This window comes from Bidens hawaiensis, unplaced genomic scaffold, assembly GCF_021521415.1.
Source record: "Bidens hawaiensis isolate Kalapana, Puna unplaced genomic scaffold, B.hawaiensis_p1.1 tig00009540_1, whole genome shotgun sequence".
NCBI lineage: Eukaryota > Viridiplantae > Streptophyta > Magnoliopsida > Asterales > Asteraceae > Bidens > Bidens hawaiensis.
Window position 1 is genome coordinate 94,905 of NW_027491708.1, and position 15,705 is coordinate 110,609.

At 35.5% G+C, this 15,705-nt stretch overlaps 2 protein-coding genes and 1 non-coding gene across 3 annotated transcripts; 2 read left to right on the forward strand and 1 right to left on the reverse strand.

Moving 5' to 3' along the window:
• Positions 1–1,992: 1,992 nt before the first annotated feature.
• Positions 1,993–7,585, forward strand: LOC143532674 (E3 ubiquitin-protein ligase RKP-like). The gene is made up of 10 exons (XM_077027658.1): positions 1,993–3,532; positions 3,613–4,446; positions 4,536–4,696; positions 4,794–4,932; positions 5,023–5,106; positions 5,201–5,482; positions 6,163–6,294; positions 6,378–6,577; positions 6,657–6,861; positions 6,928–7,585. Exons 1-10 carry the CDS (start codon positions 2,033–2,035, stop codon positions 7,207–7,209), a joined length of 3,819 nt encoding a protein of 1,272 aa, XP_076883773.1. The 5' UTR covers positions 1,993–2,032; the 3' UTR covers positions 7,210–7,585.
• Positions 7,586–11,823: 4,238 nt separating this feature from the next.
• Positions 11,824–11,976, forward strand: LOC143532687 (U4 spliceosomal RNA). Its single transcript, XR_013135225.1, has one exon. It is a non-coding gene; the product is annotated as a U4 spliceosomal RNA (small nuclear RNA).
• A 203-nt stretch (positions 11,977–12,179) lies between these two features.
• LOC143532666 (FLUCTUATING-LIGHT-ACCLIMATION protein 1, chloroplastic-like) lies at positions 12,180–12,958 on the reverse strand. Its single transcript, XM_077027651.1, has 4 exons — positions 12,908–12,958; positions 12,644–12,808; positions 12,400–12,513; positions 12,180–12,318 (listed from the first exon to the last, which is right to left on the reverse strand). The coding sequence occupies exons 1-4, from the start codon at positions 12,947–12,949 to the stop codon at positions 12,226–12,228; spliced, it is 414 nt and encodes a 137-aa protein (XP_076883766.1). The 5' UTR covers positions 12,950–12,958; the 3' UTR covers positions 12,180–12,225.
• Positions 12,959–15,705: the final 2,747 nt, after the last annotated feature.

Consider the following 15,705-nt stretch of genomic DNA (forward strand, 5'->3'; position numbering starts at 1 on the left):
TCTCCAATGGGACACGCAAAGACTAGTGTAAATGTGTAATGAACTAATGCCATGAATTGTGTCCAAAAAAATGACTCATGTCTTTCATATACAGGATAACGAACAACTCGAACCTCATGAACAAACTAAGAACATTTAGGGTATGGAGATACGGACTATGTATGCTAAAAGCTTTTAAAGATTTTATGGCTACGAAACAAGTATGATACCAGGTGATATCTAACCTAATTATTCAAAATACACGTATCCGACAGAGTAGTATTTTAATAAACTAGTAATATATATACCTGATATCAGACGAGTACTGTGCAATGATACACATATTATGCTATGCGTTATGATTCACTCTCCATCATTCACCACAAAAGTTTTTCGTCATTTAACAACGACCACTCAACTCATGTTATACTTCATTATCCACCATTCAATTTATTATATTATTTAAAAACAAAAAGAAATTAAAAAGAAAAAAAAAGAAAAACACACATGATTGAAGGGTTCGGAGAGCGACCCACGTGATCATAATCGTAGTAATTTATAGTTTTATACACGGTCGCTAGTGCCCAAGGAAGCGACCCATGGGTATCACACGCACCACTTAACCATACCCCATGACCTTATCAATCAAAGTCTCCTATTAACCAAAAAAAAAGTTAATAAAAAAAAATAGAGGTGAAAGGTAAAAAGTTGAATTCACCATAATCAAAAGAGCTTTGAAAGCAAGAAATTCAAATTACAGAGTTAAAATCCAATAATGGTGGGACGTAAATACTAAATAGTTATTACTGTGGATGAAGGAAAGGAAGCCGCCGCTTGATGTAGCAAATAGAGCCGCCACGTGTCGGTGAAGGATCAAATAGGGTTATTATTTGGTTGCAGTCAGCCACTTTCACCTGATTCTTTTACTTTCCTCCGTGACTTCTCCATCTTCCAATTTCCCAAATTCTGGCAGGCACAAGTCAATTCTTAATCTGAAAACCCTAATTTCTCTCTTCTTCTTCTTCTTCTTCTTCTTTCAATAATAACGGCGTTTAACTTATTATTATTATTACTAAATTGCTGACCTCTGTACGATTAAACGGACACCATGTCCATGGCTTCATGATTCGTAAGTAATTTTATTTTGACTTTATTATTGTAATAATAAGATGATGATTAGGATTGACTAGTTATTAGTTTGTAATCTATTATGCCTATTTGTTAGTTTTTTTGTTTTTGTTTTTGTTTATAAGTTTGATGAATTCCAGCTCATCGAAGCTTCATTTCATTTCAGTTGTTTTTCTTTTTAAATTGAAGCAAACACAGCAGTTCCAATTTCTAATCTATATGTGATCATGTTTTCAATCTCACTTAGTTTTAACAGACATAAGGTCTATGAATTTGATTATTTTTTTTTTCTTTTTATCTATGGAAGACGTTATGTGCTATGGCGAATTGGATTTCATTTGTTGGTTATTGTTAGGGCGGTTAACGAGCCAAACGTTCAGCAAACCGTTTGGTGGGAAGTTCGTTCGTTTGAACAGGAACAAAGAATTCCGTTCAATTAATAAAATGAACGAACATGGACAGAGGTATCGTGCATTCAATTGTGTTCATGAACGATTGCTCATTTTTTATGTTAGCTCGGATAAATGCTTTTGGCTGCTTAACTTGATTTATGGCGGGTTTTATATTATGTTTGGGATTAAGATTATTAAATTATTATTATATTTTATTTTATTTTCAGATTTTTATTGTGTTTATTTATATATCTATGCTGGTTTGTATTTGTTTCTTCGTATATGAAGTTAATGAACGAACACGAACAAGAAATTTCGTTTGGTACGTGTTCAAGGAGCGTTCGTTTGTCCGGTAGATTCTTAATGAACACAAACAAGGTCTCGTTCGGATCGGTTTGTTTACAACCCTAATTTATGTTCTTTAATTTTCAGGGTGAGATTTGATCCTAAGCTTTAAAATGCTCTTGTTATAACTTATAACTGCACTGGTAGTGGTTTTGGAGTCACCGTGGGTGACTTTTATAATTCCACCAATGGCTGAAGATAGTCAACATACAAACTGGCTTGCTTCTGGTTTAGCTCTAATATTGGATGGTGAAGATAAGAAGGAAAGTAGTCAGAAAAATCGTCTCGTTTCATATTGTGATGATTTTGGTGAACAGTCACTTGAACGGACGCTTGAACACGTGTTTGACCTCTCGTATAAAACAATTAATCTGTTGACATCTCAAGTTGATGCTGATGTAATCCATTCCGTTATAAGAAATGATTACTTAAAATATCATAAATCCTTATTGACTGTTCAAACCTCACGAGACGGAGTGTCTGCCTCTGTTGATGATTCTAGACCTTACACCGTTAAATTTGAAGAATCGAGCGTGTGTGGTGAGTTTCAACTTATAAAACCGCCTTTGTTAGTTGAAAGCCATGCGGTATTCAGTAGTGCACGAGCAAATGCATGTGTATGGAAAGGTAAATGGATGTATGAAGTAACCCTAGAAACTGCTGGTTTACAACAGCTTGGATGGGCGACTGTTACTTGCCCTTTTACAGAAGACACAGGTGTAGGTGATGCAGATGATTCATATGCATATGATGGAAAACGTGTCCTCAAATGGAATCTGAATGCTGAACCGTATGGTCAAACATGGGTTGTTGGTGATGTCATTGGATGCTGCATAGATTTAGATGCTGATGAAATCTCATATTCTAGAAACGGTGTTTCACTTGGTGTAGCGTTTAATGGAATAAGGAAGATGGTTCCTGGGCTAGGTTATTATCCAGCAATATCTCTTTCACAAGGTGAACGCTGCCATTTGAATTTTGGGGCCCGCCCGTTTAGATATCCAATTCAAGGATTCCAACCGATTCAAATCCCGCCATTAACAGACTCGTTAACTGTCGGTTTGCTTCATTGTTTTTCAAACTTGTTGAATATGTGGCGAGGGGAGAATAGTAGTTATAACTCTATGGAAAAGCTAAGAAGTTTAAAACGGTTTATGCCTGTTAACGAGTTGTATAATCCCGTTTCTCGTGGAATTTGCATGGAGTTATTCTCAACTCTTGATGCAAATGCAGAAAGTGTGGAATATATAAGTTGGGGCCCACTTTTGTCTTTTCTCATGGATGTTTTCCGGGATCAAGCACCTCATGATTATGAAAGTCTGGATAGAGTACTTGATGTTTTACTCGATTTCCCTGGGTCCATGTTGATGTTTGAACATCTCATATCTGCACTTTCTTACAAATGTAAGACTGCATCTATTGTTTTAAGAGAGAGTCCATATTCGGGTTCGTATCCATATCTTGCATTGGCATGTCACATGTTAAGGCGTGAAGATTTGATGGTGGTCTGGTGGAAGATGCCGGATTTTGAATTTATATTTGAAGGGTTTTTATCTCAAAGATGTCCAAATAAACAAGATCTTCAGCATATGATACCTGCTGTATGGTGGCCTGGTTCATGTGAAGATATTTCTAATGAAAGTAGCATGATGTTGACTACTAAAACTTTGTCCGAAGCAGTTAATAAGGTATGTTTCCTCTGATCCATATGATCTAGACCTATACTCTGACAACATAGTACTTATTTTACTTATTCTTCCTTTTGCAGATTGAGGAGAAACATCGGGACCTGTGTTGTCTAGTCATGCAATTCATTCCACCTGTAACGCCACCTCAGTTACCCGGCTCGGTTTTCAGAACATTTTTACAGAATATTATATTAAGAAATAGGGGAGCAGATCGCAACATCCTGCCACATGGCATATCAAGCAATTCTGTTCTTGTTTCTTTGTTTACTGTTCTACTTCATTTCTTATCAGAAGGATTTGCAGTGAGAGGGTGTGGTTGGATGTTTGGTTATGGAACTAGTGATGGACCCACTGTCGGGTTTCTACACAGAGGTGGTCAACAAAGTTTTCCACTTCCACTTATTCTTAAAAACGATCCTCACCGAGTTGAGATTCCAAGGCTTGGTGGGTCCTACAGTCATGTAGCTAATGTCCACCCTGTAAATGTGGAACCCGAAGCTGAAGTGATTCGGTGGGAAGAAGGATGTGTTGATGATGTGCACCCAGAAACCAGAATAACACATGTGGGGATTAAGAAGCCGTGCTGTTGTTTAAGTTTGGATGTTAATTTTTCAAGGATATCTAAGAATCCATTTAGATATACAGCTAAAGCTTCTCAGAGCCATTGCAGGTCTATTCCAGAGAGATCTGCTCAGGTGGCAGCTGAGTGCAGTGCTGGCAATGTGAATGATGACATAGCGGATAAACCTAGTACAAGTGACCGGTCAGATTCTGAGTTTGGTTATTGCCTGGTGCAGCAAATGAGGGTTGTAGCATTAGAGAGCACTTCATCTTCCTCAACATTAAAAGAAGAGGAGCTTTTGGATGCCATGCTTTTGTTGTACCATTTAGGCCTTGCACCAATATTTAAGCAGGTTATATATACGTATTATCCTTTATATGTATACATACATATATGTATGCAGATACATTATATGTCTAACATGAGTTGTTTTGAGTGCAGGCATCAGGCTACATGACTCATCAGTCACATTCAATATCCCAGCTGGAAGAAACAGATAGACAAATAAGAGAACGGGGTGGCGGTGAACAGTTAAGGCGGTTGAAAGAAGCCCGAAGTATCTACCGTGAAGAGGTTATAGATTGTGTGCGCCATTGTGCTTGGTAGTTATTTTTGTTTTTTTTCTCTAATTGTTTGAAAACTTCTATTAAAAAGTATTGTACTGTATTTATTGAATTCATATCCATGTTTATATTGTAGGTACCGCATCTCTCTTTTTTCCAGCTGGAAACAAAGGGGAATGTATGCAACATGCATTTGGATTGTCCAGCTGCTTCTGGTTCTTAGCAAAATGGATTCAGTTTTCAGTTATGTACCTGAATTTTATATAGAAACTCTGGTACGCTATTAACCCTTCCATAATATTTTGAAATATATAAAACCCTCTTGATTCAATGCAGTAAATTAACCGTTTGATCTTTCTTTGCAGGTTGATTGTTTTCATGTTTTGCGAAAGAGTGATCCTCCTTTTGTCCCAGCAGGAATGTTTATAAAACAAGGACTTGGTTCATTTGTATGTTTCTCTAAGTTTCCATCTATTATGATCAGTAATATAAATTCTTTATATATAATAATATAAGCTAAGTTTTTGTATCTTATTTCTTCAGGTTACTTTTGTTGTTACTCATTTCAGTGACCCAAGAATATCAAGTGCAGATTTAAGAGATTTACTTCTGCAATCAATTTCTGTGTTAATTCAGTACAAGGAGTTTTTAGCTGCTTTTGAGAACAACGAAGCAGCGACTCGTAGCTTGCCAACATCACTTTTATCAGCATTTGATAACCGATCATGGATTCCGGTTACAAATATACTTGTAAGATTATGCAGAGGTTGCGGGTTTGGATTTTCAAAGCATGGAGAGTCTTCATCGGTTTCTAGTGCGTTTCAGGTGACTTTTACCACATTGCTTTTAGTAGAGGGGGCAAAAATGAACACAAACGGAGCATGCTTGTGTCCGTTCATTTAACTTTAATCAAATGGACGATCGAAGACTAACAACTAAACAAACGAGGTTATGTTCGTTAAGAAAACGAATGTGTTTATTTTCATTCGTTAACAGTATAAACAAACAATTTCAATCAATCAATCAATCATACCCAGTGTAGTCCCACCAACAGCGAAGCTATAAGTAGGGTCTGGGGAGGATGGGATGTAGGCACACTGTACCTCTATCCACAGGGATAAAGAGGTGGCTTCCAGAGTAATTAAAATTAGACATAACTGAGCTAAAACCAATGGAAGTTAAATGTGAACAACAATGTGTTGGGCCTAAAAAGTAATTAAAATTAGACTAGATTATAACGGGCCTAAAAATTTTATATGAAAATAATAATGAACGTAAATGAATGAACTTAAGCAAACGTAAAGTAAATAGCATGCATGAAAGAACGAGACATGTGCTTATGTTAGTTCATTTAACTAAACGGGCAAGAACTTCAGTTCATGTTCGTTTGTTTATCAAAAAAACGAACTTCCCATCGAACGGTTCACTCAATGTTCGGTTCATATACCCTCCTACTTGTTAAACAATTCTTGATCTTGACTAACATCCACATTTTTTACCAACAGAAATTACTACGTGAGGCCTGTTTGAAAGATGAAGAATTGTTTTCAGCATTTCTCAATCGTCTTTTTAATACCCTAAGTTGGGCAATGACTGAGTTCTCGGTTTCCGTACGAGATATGCAAGAAAAAGGCCAGGTACATATTACAATCATCTTTATCAAACAGATGTGTTTTATCAAGTGATAATTTTCTAAAGGAAAAAAAACACTCTTTTGCAGATGATAGAATTTCAACAAAGAAAATGCAATGTTATATTTGATCTTTCAAGCAATCTAGCAAGGGTACTAGAGTTTTGCACATGTGAGATTCCCCAGGCTTTTTTGTCGGGGGCAGATACGAACTTGCAAAGATTAGTTGAGGTGGTTGTTTTTGTTCTCAATCATTTGACTTCAGTTGATGACCCGGAGTTCTTTGACTTGTAAGTTTCTTCTTTTTGTTGTTGACTTGTAAGTTTCTTTAAATATATGAAGTAGTTTCATTTTGGTTTCTTCTAACAGGATACTTAGAAGGCCTAGTCAAACTCCAGAAAAAGTCAACCGAGGAATGATGTTGGCACCATTAGCTGGTATCATTTTAAATTTGTTGGATGCGAGTGTTGTAACCGACGCCAGCGAGCAAAATGATATTGTCAGCATGTTCGCCAGCATGGAGTGCGCAGATACTCTTATTTCTGGATTCCAGTACCTATTAGAGTTCAATTGGGTTAGTGCCTGTAACTTATTGTTGAATAATATAATATTCTCTCACATTCGTGCATTACGTTGCCAGGCTAGCAGCTTTAAGGGAGATGTTCATCTCACAAAACTCAGGCAGTTAGAAGATTTTTCTAGCCATCTTATTTCAAGAACATTGTTGAAGAGGGTGGCCCACAAAGAAGAAACCGAAACTGATGATAATGTGTGTTGCATATGCTATAGGTGTGAAGCCGATGCCAAATTCTTACCATGCACACATGTTTCGTGTTTTGGTTGCATAAATCGCCACCTCATCAATTGCGAAAGGTGCTTCTTTTGCAACGCGACGGTACTTGAAGTATGCAAAAACTTGTGAAATATTACTTATTTCATGAATTCGAGAATCAAATTTAGTTTTATGTGAGCAAAAGGAAATGGATAAAACTTATAAGACTACTTAGTTATAGAAAGTGTAAATAAATAGACTATGTTAGTGGGTATAAGGTTATATGGTTTGGTACTCGGATGGTTATGAATTTTGTAGGATCCGAGGGCGATTAGTTTTCAGTATAAGTTCTTTATGTCAAATTCAGAACAAGTCAATTGTGACAGTTTGCTACTGCTGAGGTACAAATAAGTAAAGAGTTAATTTTCTGAAAATGAAACACAAGGGTTTAATTTTGTAAAATAGAGTTTGAGTAAATTGCATTTGCATCTGATGTATCATAGTGGCAATGTGATCCAGCAGGTATGTCATAATAATATCACCTGAATTTGGATTATTTTGTAGTGTTGTGTTTATTGTTCTCAATTAGGGTTGTAAGAGAACTGAACGAGAACGAGTATGGCTTGTTCTATTAGTTTGTTTTAAGTTTAACTGAACGAATGCATATTTGTTTGTGTTTGTTTATCAAGAAAATACGTAAATAATGTTTGTTCCTCTATTCAATTAATAAATAAATGAAACATGGAAAAAGTAGCATAATATTGTTTGAAATTCTTTATTTAAATATATTATAATATCTTGTTTTAGTTATTTTGTTATTTTTTTCAAACTCAATAGGTTTAAATCAACTTAGTTTAATTTTCTTTTAGTTATATGCTTCTGTTTTATTAGTAACTAGTTTTTGGACCCGCAACATGCAAGTATTAAAAGAGTAAAAAGAAACCCATAGTGAACTCGTATTGTTATTATAAAGTGTAACCTGTTGCGAACTCATGTTGTTATTGTAAAGTGAAACCCATCGTGAACTTGTAATTTTTTGTAAAGTGAAACCAACAGAAGCAAGTTACTGCTTAAACGGGTTTTGATAGATAATATAGTACTTAGAAAAACATGTTAATCCAGTCACTTATTAACCCGTATGTTCCTGTGTCGCGGCACTGAATAAATTCAAATTCACACAGATACGACCAAACACCCTCTAAGTCTAAACAAACCATCATGTCTCCTGTTTAAGTAGGGTTGAATCACACTTGCTTTTATACTTTTTACATTATACGGACACCAAACTATATTATAATTCATATATATATTCTTGATTGATCAATTGTTTTGTAACATGATCCCGTAAGTAGTGTAAATTGTAGCTAATGTTTAATTAGGAGTGGCCTTTCCTACATGTTGTGAAATACGAATGCTTATTGTATACATACTTAAACGTGTATTAATGAGCACATTTATTAAAGCATCTACCACCAACTCTCCCACCTTCAAGTACTCTTCCCTGACACAACTCCTCTACCACCAAACAGCCATGGCCGGCAACACCACAATACAAATATCAAACCGCCACCACCACCACCACCTCCACTGACGCCTCTGTTTAGCAACCAGGTTTGAAGGTATTTGTCGGTGGCCAACCACCATGTACAGTCATCATCTTAATAAACCGTAGATCCGGTTATTCGATTCTTGAAGATGAGGAGACAAAGATCGGGTTAAAGGTCGCAGATGTGATTGGAGATAGGAACATAGAAATAGAAGATGATAATGTGGTAATTGCTATAACAGATAGTTTTGATCGATTCCAGCCATTGAAACTTGGATTACATGATGGTCTTGCTCGATTGAAGAAGAAAGCTGACGACGAGGGCGACCAGAGTTAGGTAATGGCACTTACTGTGGTTGGCATAATAGGATTGAGAGGAGTCATCCACAACCAGTCGTGAACATCCTGCTAGCTGAAATATTAATGAAGACTTGGAGCAACGGAGAGCAAGACACGTTTCCAAACAAAAACCTGAGCTGGCAGAAACCATCAGGACTGCGACACACGTGTCTCACAATAGCAAAATAAAAGGGGAGCAAATAACCAAGGCAGACAAAACCAACTCCAAATGTACAATTGAAACAACTTAATGTACAATACATAGCTGTCTAATTCCCCTTAAATTGTAAATATACAAATTAGCAAGATTATTATCTATTATTGTATAAATAAATACCTGATTTAATAAACGTATGAGATTTCAGGTAATTATCCCATAAAAGAACACTACACTTGCCATATAACTACGCTAAACGTTAACGAATGATAACTGATAAGTTTGTTCGAGTTTGTTTATTTAAATAAACATAATGATAACTGCTAAGTTTGTTAATTGATTTAGACACATGACAGGTTTGTCCGACTATGTAATTTGTCCGACGAACCCTAGATTTCTCAATTTGCGGGTTTTTGATTTGAGTTCTATAGTGAAATTGAACACACTGGTTATGTTCTCCTCGAAAAACTAGGCGATTTGCATTATTGATTTGCTTGATTTAGTGAAGAAATAAGAAAGATAGAGATGGAGGTTGGTTATGGAGGTTTAGTGTTTGAGATGTAAAATATGAAAATTCAGTCGGGCCCACTAAAATTCAGTTTATTCAGTCGGACCCACTAAAATTCAGTCGGATCCATTAAAACGTTGACACGTGGTGCGATTTTAAAGGTCTAAAAATTCAGTCGGATCATAAATGGTTTTAGTCAGATCAGAATTGCCTTTTGTCGGATCTAGCATAATTTTTTGGCTAGTTTGGCTATTTTGCTTGGTATTTGGATGGATTTGGAAACTCTAAAATGGCTATTTGAGGATTTTCCCTTTATAAGGTCATGGGTTATAGTTAAATGGTGCTTGTGATACCCCTGAAGTACCGTGTCGTCTCTTCCTTGGTCACTAGTGACGGTGTATAATTATGATTATGATCACGCTGGTCACTCTCTGGACCCTTCAATTATATAATAAATCGAAGGGTATTGAATGGAGGAAAAACTGATATGACGAATGATGAAGATTGAAGAGTGACCCATAACACATAGCCTAATATGTGTTGATTGCTCATTACTCGTCTAATATAATGTATATTATTTGTTTCATAGTTTGTTAAAATGCTACTTTGTCGGATACGCGTATTTTGAATAACTGGGTTAGATATTACCTAGTAACATGCTTGTCTCGTAGCCATAAAATCTCTAAAGCTTTTAGCATACAAAATCCGTATCTACTTACCCTAAATGTTCCTAGTTTGTTCATGAGGTTCGAGTAGTTCGTTATCTTATGTATGAAATACATGAGTTGTTTCTTGTCACAATTCATGTCATTAGTTCGTTACACTAGTCTTCACATGTCCCATTGGAGTGGTTAATACCAAAATTGATGTAACTTTTTTTGGGGTGAGAATACACAACAATTTGAGTTTTTTTTGGCTCTTATCGTTTAAAACATCTATTTTTCTTAAACTCGAGCATTCAAATGACGTTTCTTAATCATGTTATGTTATTTATTCCGATTCATAAGACACTAGCAATTGGAGCGGGTTATTAGTTTAAATTTCAAGGTTTGCAATCGAGATTAGTTTCGTGAAAAATACTTATTTAGTTAAAAGGTAATTAAAATACAAAATCAACTTGTTTTAAATATACTTTTTTTTGTCACATCGTCCTTTTAATCTCTTGTAATAGACTTAGAATATATACTTAGTTAACTTTAGACTCAAAACACCTTACCTTACTTTAACACAATGAAAGTGACACTAACAACCACTTACACATAAATTACGAATGAAAATGAAGTTAATCTCGAAGTTGACTCATTTTCTATGAGTACACCATTATTTCAACGTCCTTCAAACAAAATGTTGATCAAGTACTGAAAACCCTTCTCTTCTTCATGCATTATTGACTGATTATGACCTATATTTGACATATCTAACAAACCATACATTAATAAACAAAAAAACGAATGTTAACAATAAAAGTACATGAATCGACCACAACTCCACAAGTATCACTTAGTTGCTATGGATTAATAGTGGAGGAACATGCAATGGCTTATATATATATTGCCTCCAAGAAGTGCAAGTCCCATGTGGAGGCTACAAAGAGCACAAAAGAATACCCACTTTAACCCACAAGTGTTGGTTGGTTCTATGGCTTTGGCCACAACAACGGAAGCCAAGGGTCACATATCGTGCCTCATGTGCTGATGTGCAATCTTGTTAGTCCACCACGCTAAAAAGTCGTTTTTGGGGAATATATTCTTGGTTTTTTGGGCCAAACATGATCTCATCAATTCACTTTGGAACATGTTTGTTTGGGAGTAAAAACGAAGGGCTCATACTTGGTCACTATAACATGTTTAAAATCCATAATACTTTTATTATTAGTTAGTAACAAAGTTTTATTAGTAACTAAGGAAGTTTTCTAAATGAAAGGGCTTTTAGCATAGCGGTATCAATGTGTGTGTATGACGGTGTTCCACTTTAAGTGGTTGAGCGTTCTATCGAAGACAAGTGTGTAGATTTAGAAGTAGGATTAGCGGGTTTGTGAATTAGTCATTCTAAAACAGTACAAATCTTCAAACACTTTTGTTTCGGTCTCAACCAAACAATCCTAAGTTCTTCAACTGATAGGTGGACTTTGTGATTCATCCCACATCGGTTGGATGATAAAATGGAGGCGAGACCTGGGTGTACAAAAGAGGGGTCAGTGTGAGGCATACAGGTATCTTTGCGCTTGGGGCAATGACGCAGCTAATGAGGTAATAACCGAGGCGCGTCAATTGCTGGTTGAAAACTATTTCCAAACCCCCTCCTTGGCTTTGGGTCTCCCTTAGCCATCGAGAATTTTTGGAAGGACTCCCTCTTGAGGGTAAAGTCCTACAATCTACTAACTTCTATAAATTTATTTTTATAAATGTAGTAATTCGCTGTTTAATAGCAGAAAATAAGAAATTTAATTTTGTTAACTAGTTTTAGATAGTAAGCATACAGGGTGCAATAAAAGTAAGCATACACTAAGAAGTAAACTATTTAGATAGATATGTAGCATAATATAAAACCCACATCCTACATCAACAGTTTGTTACTTTGGAATAATACTGTGTTTCTGCATCTGTTCGTCATCGTCTACAACGGAAGCAACAACGGAAAATCTTTAAGCACTTCTTTTTCAGTAAGAGAATCATCTTCCTTTTGTGGGGTCCATAACACATCAGCTGCCTGTAAAATAAACAAAAACTTAGCAAACAAACACTAAACACTCATATTATATGAGCTAGCAGAGAACACAATAGTTCTCACCTTAATATCGTTTGAAGGGATAGATGCAAGCTTTTCCAAAGCTATCTTCAAAAGTTCCCTGCTTTTGACCGACGGCAGTTCATGAAAGCCGCTAGCAGCCACAACAATCGTAACCTTTTAACCACAAAACATACTTTTTAGTCAGGAATGATTTGAAATCTTTGTGTTTCGAGAAAGTTATGTACGTGTTACTGAATAATTAGAATCAGATAATTAGCTATAATAATATATATATTGTACTCACCACAATATATTTGTTACAGACCACATAATCCGTATGACTTGGTGCACTTTGCTTTCTGATGTTGTTGAAGTTCACTAGATTCTCCTTGTTAAATTTAAGCCTTTCTTCGATAGAAAGTTTATTAAATCGTTTCTCGCATTCGTCTGCTCCCCTATTCACTTCCACCTGCAAAATGTCATTAAACATAGATTCGGATATATAAGGTTTCACGTGGCAGGTAAAAGGGTCTAATGATCTTTGGTTATGTAACAAATAGAAACTTACAGAAGAATAACCGGAAATGCCGTAATCAAGATGTTTAAGCATGGATAGTGTTGTCTCTATAACCAAACATAAATCAGTGTCAATTGCTATGGAACTATTAACAAATGAGTCTTGGAATATTCCAAACCAAAAGATAACTTCGTGACGAAACGGCTAATATTTTACCTTGTAACATATAACCGATGCCCTTTGGGGTAGAGGTGGTATCAACCGACTCCGCTATCTGATTGAGATTCTTTTGGAGTGACCTAGCCGTATCCGACACTGCAACCTTATCAACAATATATACACACTGTTATAAGTAGCAGTTAGCACAAATTGTAGTATGACTGGCATAATTTGGAATTTAACACAAGACTGCCTTTTTCCAGTTGTATTGGCTATGAATTGGAGCTAGCCACATTTCTTCATTTAGTATATCAACCGACAAATGCCAATGTTTTCGTGATCTGCAGTTGGTTACTGTCGGTCATTTTCAAAACAAACTTTCACATACTTTATAAATCTAATAATTCCCAATATTCGTCTGCATAGTAAGTAATATGCAATTAACTTTCAAAATATATTGATGACTTAGAATTAGAAAGACAGCAACAAAAATGGGATTTAGGGTGTCTTGAAGTGTGTTTGGAAACTTATATAATCAGTTTTGAATAACCATAATCAGGTGATTATTTATTATTTAAATTATTATTATATTCTATTGGTTCTATCAAAAATGTAAAGTAGATGCCATCTACCAAATTTAGAAAATCTTCAAAAAAACTCAACTCTTTATAAATACAATACATGTTGATTAACAATCTGCAAGATGAGAAAAAATGGATTTAAAATATATTATTTTATTAAGCCTCAACCCACCAGCCCTTCCCTTCACGAATTTCCGGTGAAGCTCCGGCAACCCCTATTAACCCATTAAACGCGAGCTGTAACGACCTTAGACCTTGACAATGACCCATAATCATCGTTCAAAACGCATAAAAACACATGATTTATTTTAACAATACAATAATGGTCATTTAACGTCGTCATACACTCCAATTGAATCTATAAATAGGCCGATATCCATCAACGCAACCATCACTTTAATCTAATACACTCTCAATTTTCTTCTAAGATCGTTCTCCGTTCACCATCGATCCGGCTTCATTCCAGATAACTTTTATATGAATTATGATCATTTTAAGCCGTCTAATAAAACCCCTAACAATCATAGAAAACTGAAAACTAGGGTTTATGTTGAAGAAGATGAACTTGTATCTTAGTATTTATATTTCCGTTTCTGGTTCAGTGGTTAGTTCTGGCGGGCGTCTACGTGAGGACGTTAGAACACTCTTAATTAATTTTTTATTAAACTTTTATTCTTTAATTTTATTTATTATATAAATCAAATAAATTTATTACAGATCATTATAAATTTAATAATTATGCTCCCTACGTCTCATTTTAAATGTCCATCTTTCCATTTTTTGTTGTCCTAATTTAAATGTCCATTTCCAAAAATAGAAATGCAATTTCCAATTTTGCCCTTAATATTACATACAAATATTTAATCTAAGTGGTATATAAAAGTCAAAGACAAATTAATTAACAGAGCCTTTATTTTACTACTGTCCAAAACTTGAGCATATTACACACATTTTTTACATCCATACAAGAGTAGTACGAGCAAAACTAAGAAAAGACAAAAACTTCTTTTCTTTCTTTTTCCTTAAGAACATGAAGCTAGAGTAAATATGAAGCTCTGTTTTTCTTCATTGCCACCAACAAACAAAAAAGACATGAAGCTCTAAATAGGATTTCTTTACTGACCCAAATACGAAAGGACTTCATATATCAAGTTTTCGTCACACTCGATTTGTAGTGGTAAATTCCCTTGTCGTTCTAACTTACCTTTGCCGATATGCGGTGTTTTATAATTATTGCCACCTCGAACTTTCATGATCTCTTTTATGCATGTTTGTAATGTTAAAAACACTTTGTTAAGCTCATGTGATGGCATTCTTTCAAAAGACGTTTTAACAGCACTAACCAATTCATCGATTGATCCTAAAACCTCTTGTTCCTGAAGAGATTGAATCGCCCGAAAAAAGCCCAGGTCTAACTCATTTAAATCTGGACTGTTTGGAGGTTGAAAATATAGTCGGATATCAAACCCATCTTTAGATGACTCTTGCATGAACTCTGTATCATTGACATCAATATGGGGCTTTGCATTGTCTTGTTGAATGAAAATTGGACCCGTGTGATCTCTTGGCCATGTAGATCTAATAACCGGTAGTACTTTCTCGATTAACCAAGACCTTGTTACTTCTTTAGTCACCGATAAGATAGGTTTTGTTACTAACGTTCCCGTAACATGATTCTTACTCGACCGTTTTGCAAGTTAATATACTGATCTTTCCCGAAAACACTTCATTACCCGATGCATCGTATTTTGGCCGTGCAACTGCGGCTAGAAACATTACTTTTGTGATAAACTTTTTTGATTTACATGTTCTTAACGGCTTATCCTCGTTGGGAACAAGGTAGTAACGTTTGGATGGTTTTGACATATAAAACCATTTTTCATCTATGTGAATCACATTAAACTATCATAAAATAGCACTTGACAAAGATCGAGTAACCATTGATAAACAAAACTCTAACCTTGCTTTCTTATTCTGATCCGTTAAATCCGGCTTGATCGCATTTGTGTGTGGTCTTAAAGCTCCTTCTTTAATTCTTCTATGCATTGTTGATTTTGAAACGTTTAATGCTTTTGCTAGAGACCGAATATTTGTTCGACAACGTAGTGG

Excerpts from the sequence above, each read along its gene's own strand:
- LOC143532674 (XM_077027658.1), top strand. The coding sequence starts at position 2,033 with ATGGCTGAAGATAGTCAACATACAAACTGGCTTGCTTCTGGTTTAGCT. Across the intron at positions 5,483-6,162 it reads CGGTTTCTAGTGCGTTTCAG|AAATTACTACGTGAGGCCTG; the intron begins GTGACTTTTACC and ends TTTTACCAACAG. Across the intron at positions 6,295-6,377 it reads ATATGCAAGAAAAAGGCCAG|ATGATAGAATTTCAACAAAG; the intron begins GTACATATTACA and ends ACTCTTTTGCAG.
- LOC143532666 (XM_077027651.1), bottom strand. The coding sequence starts at position 12,949 with ATGCTTAAACATCTTGATTACGGCATTTCCGGTTATTCTTCT. Across the intron at positions 12,809-12,907 it reads GCATTTCCGGTTATTCTTCT|GTGGAAGTGAATAGGGGAGC; the intron begins GTAAGTTTCTAT and ends GACATTTTGCAG. Across the intron at positions 12,319-12,399 it reads TCCCTTCAAACGATATTAAG|GCAGCTGATGTGTTATGGAC; the intron begins GTGAGAACTATT and ends TTTATTTTACAG.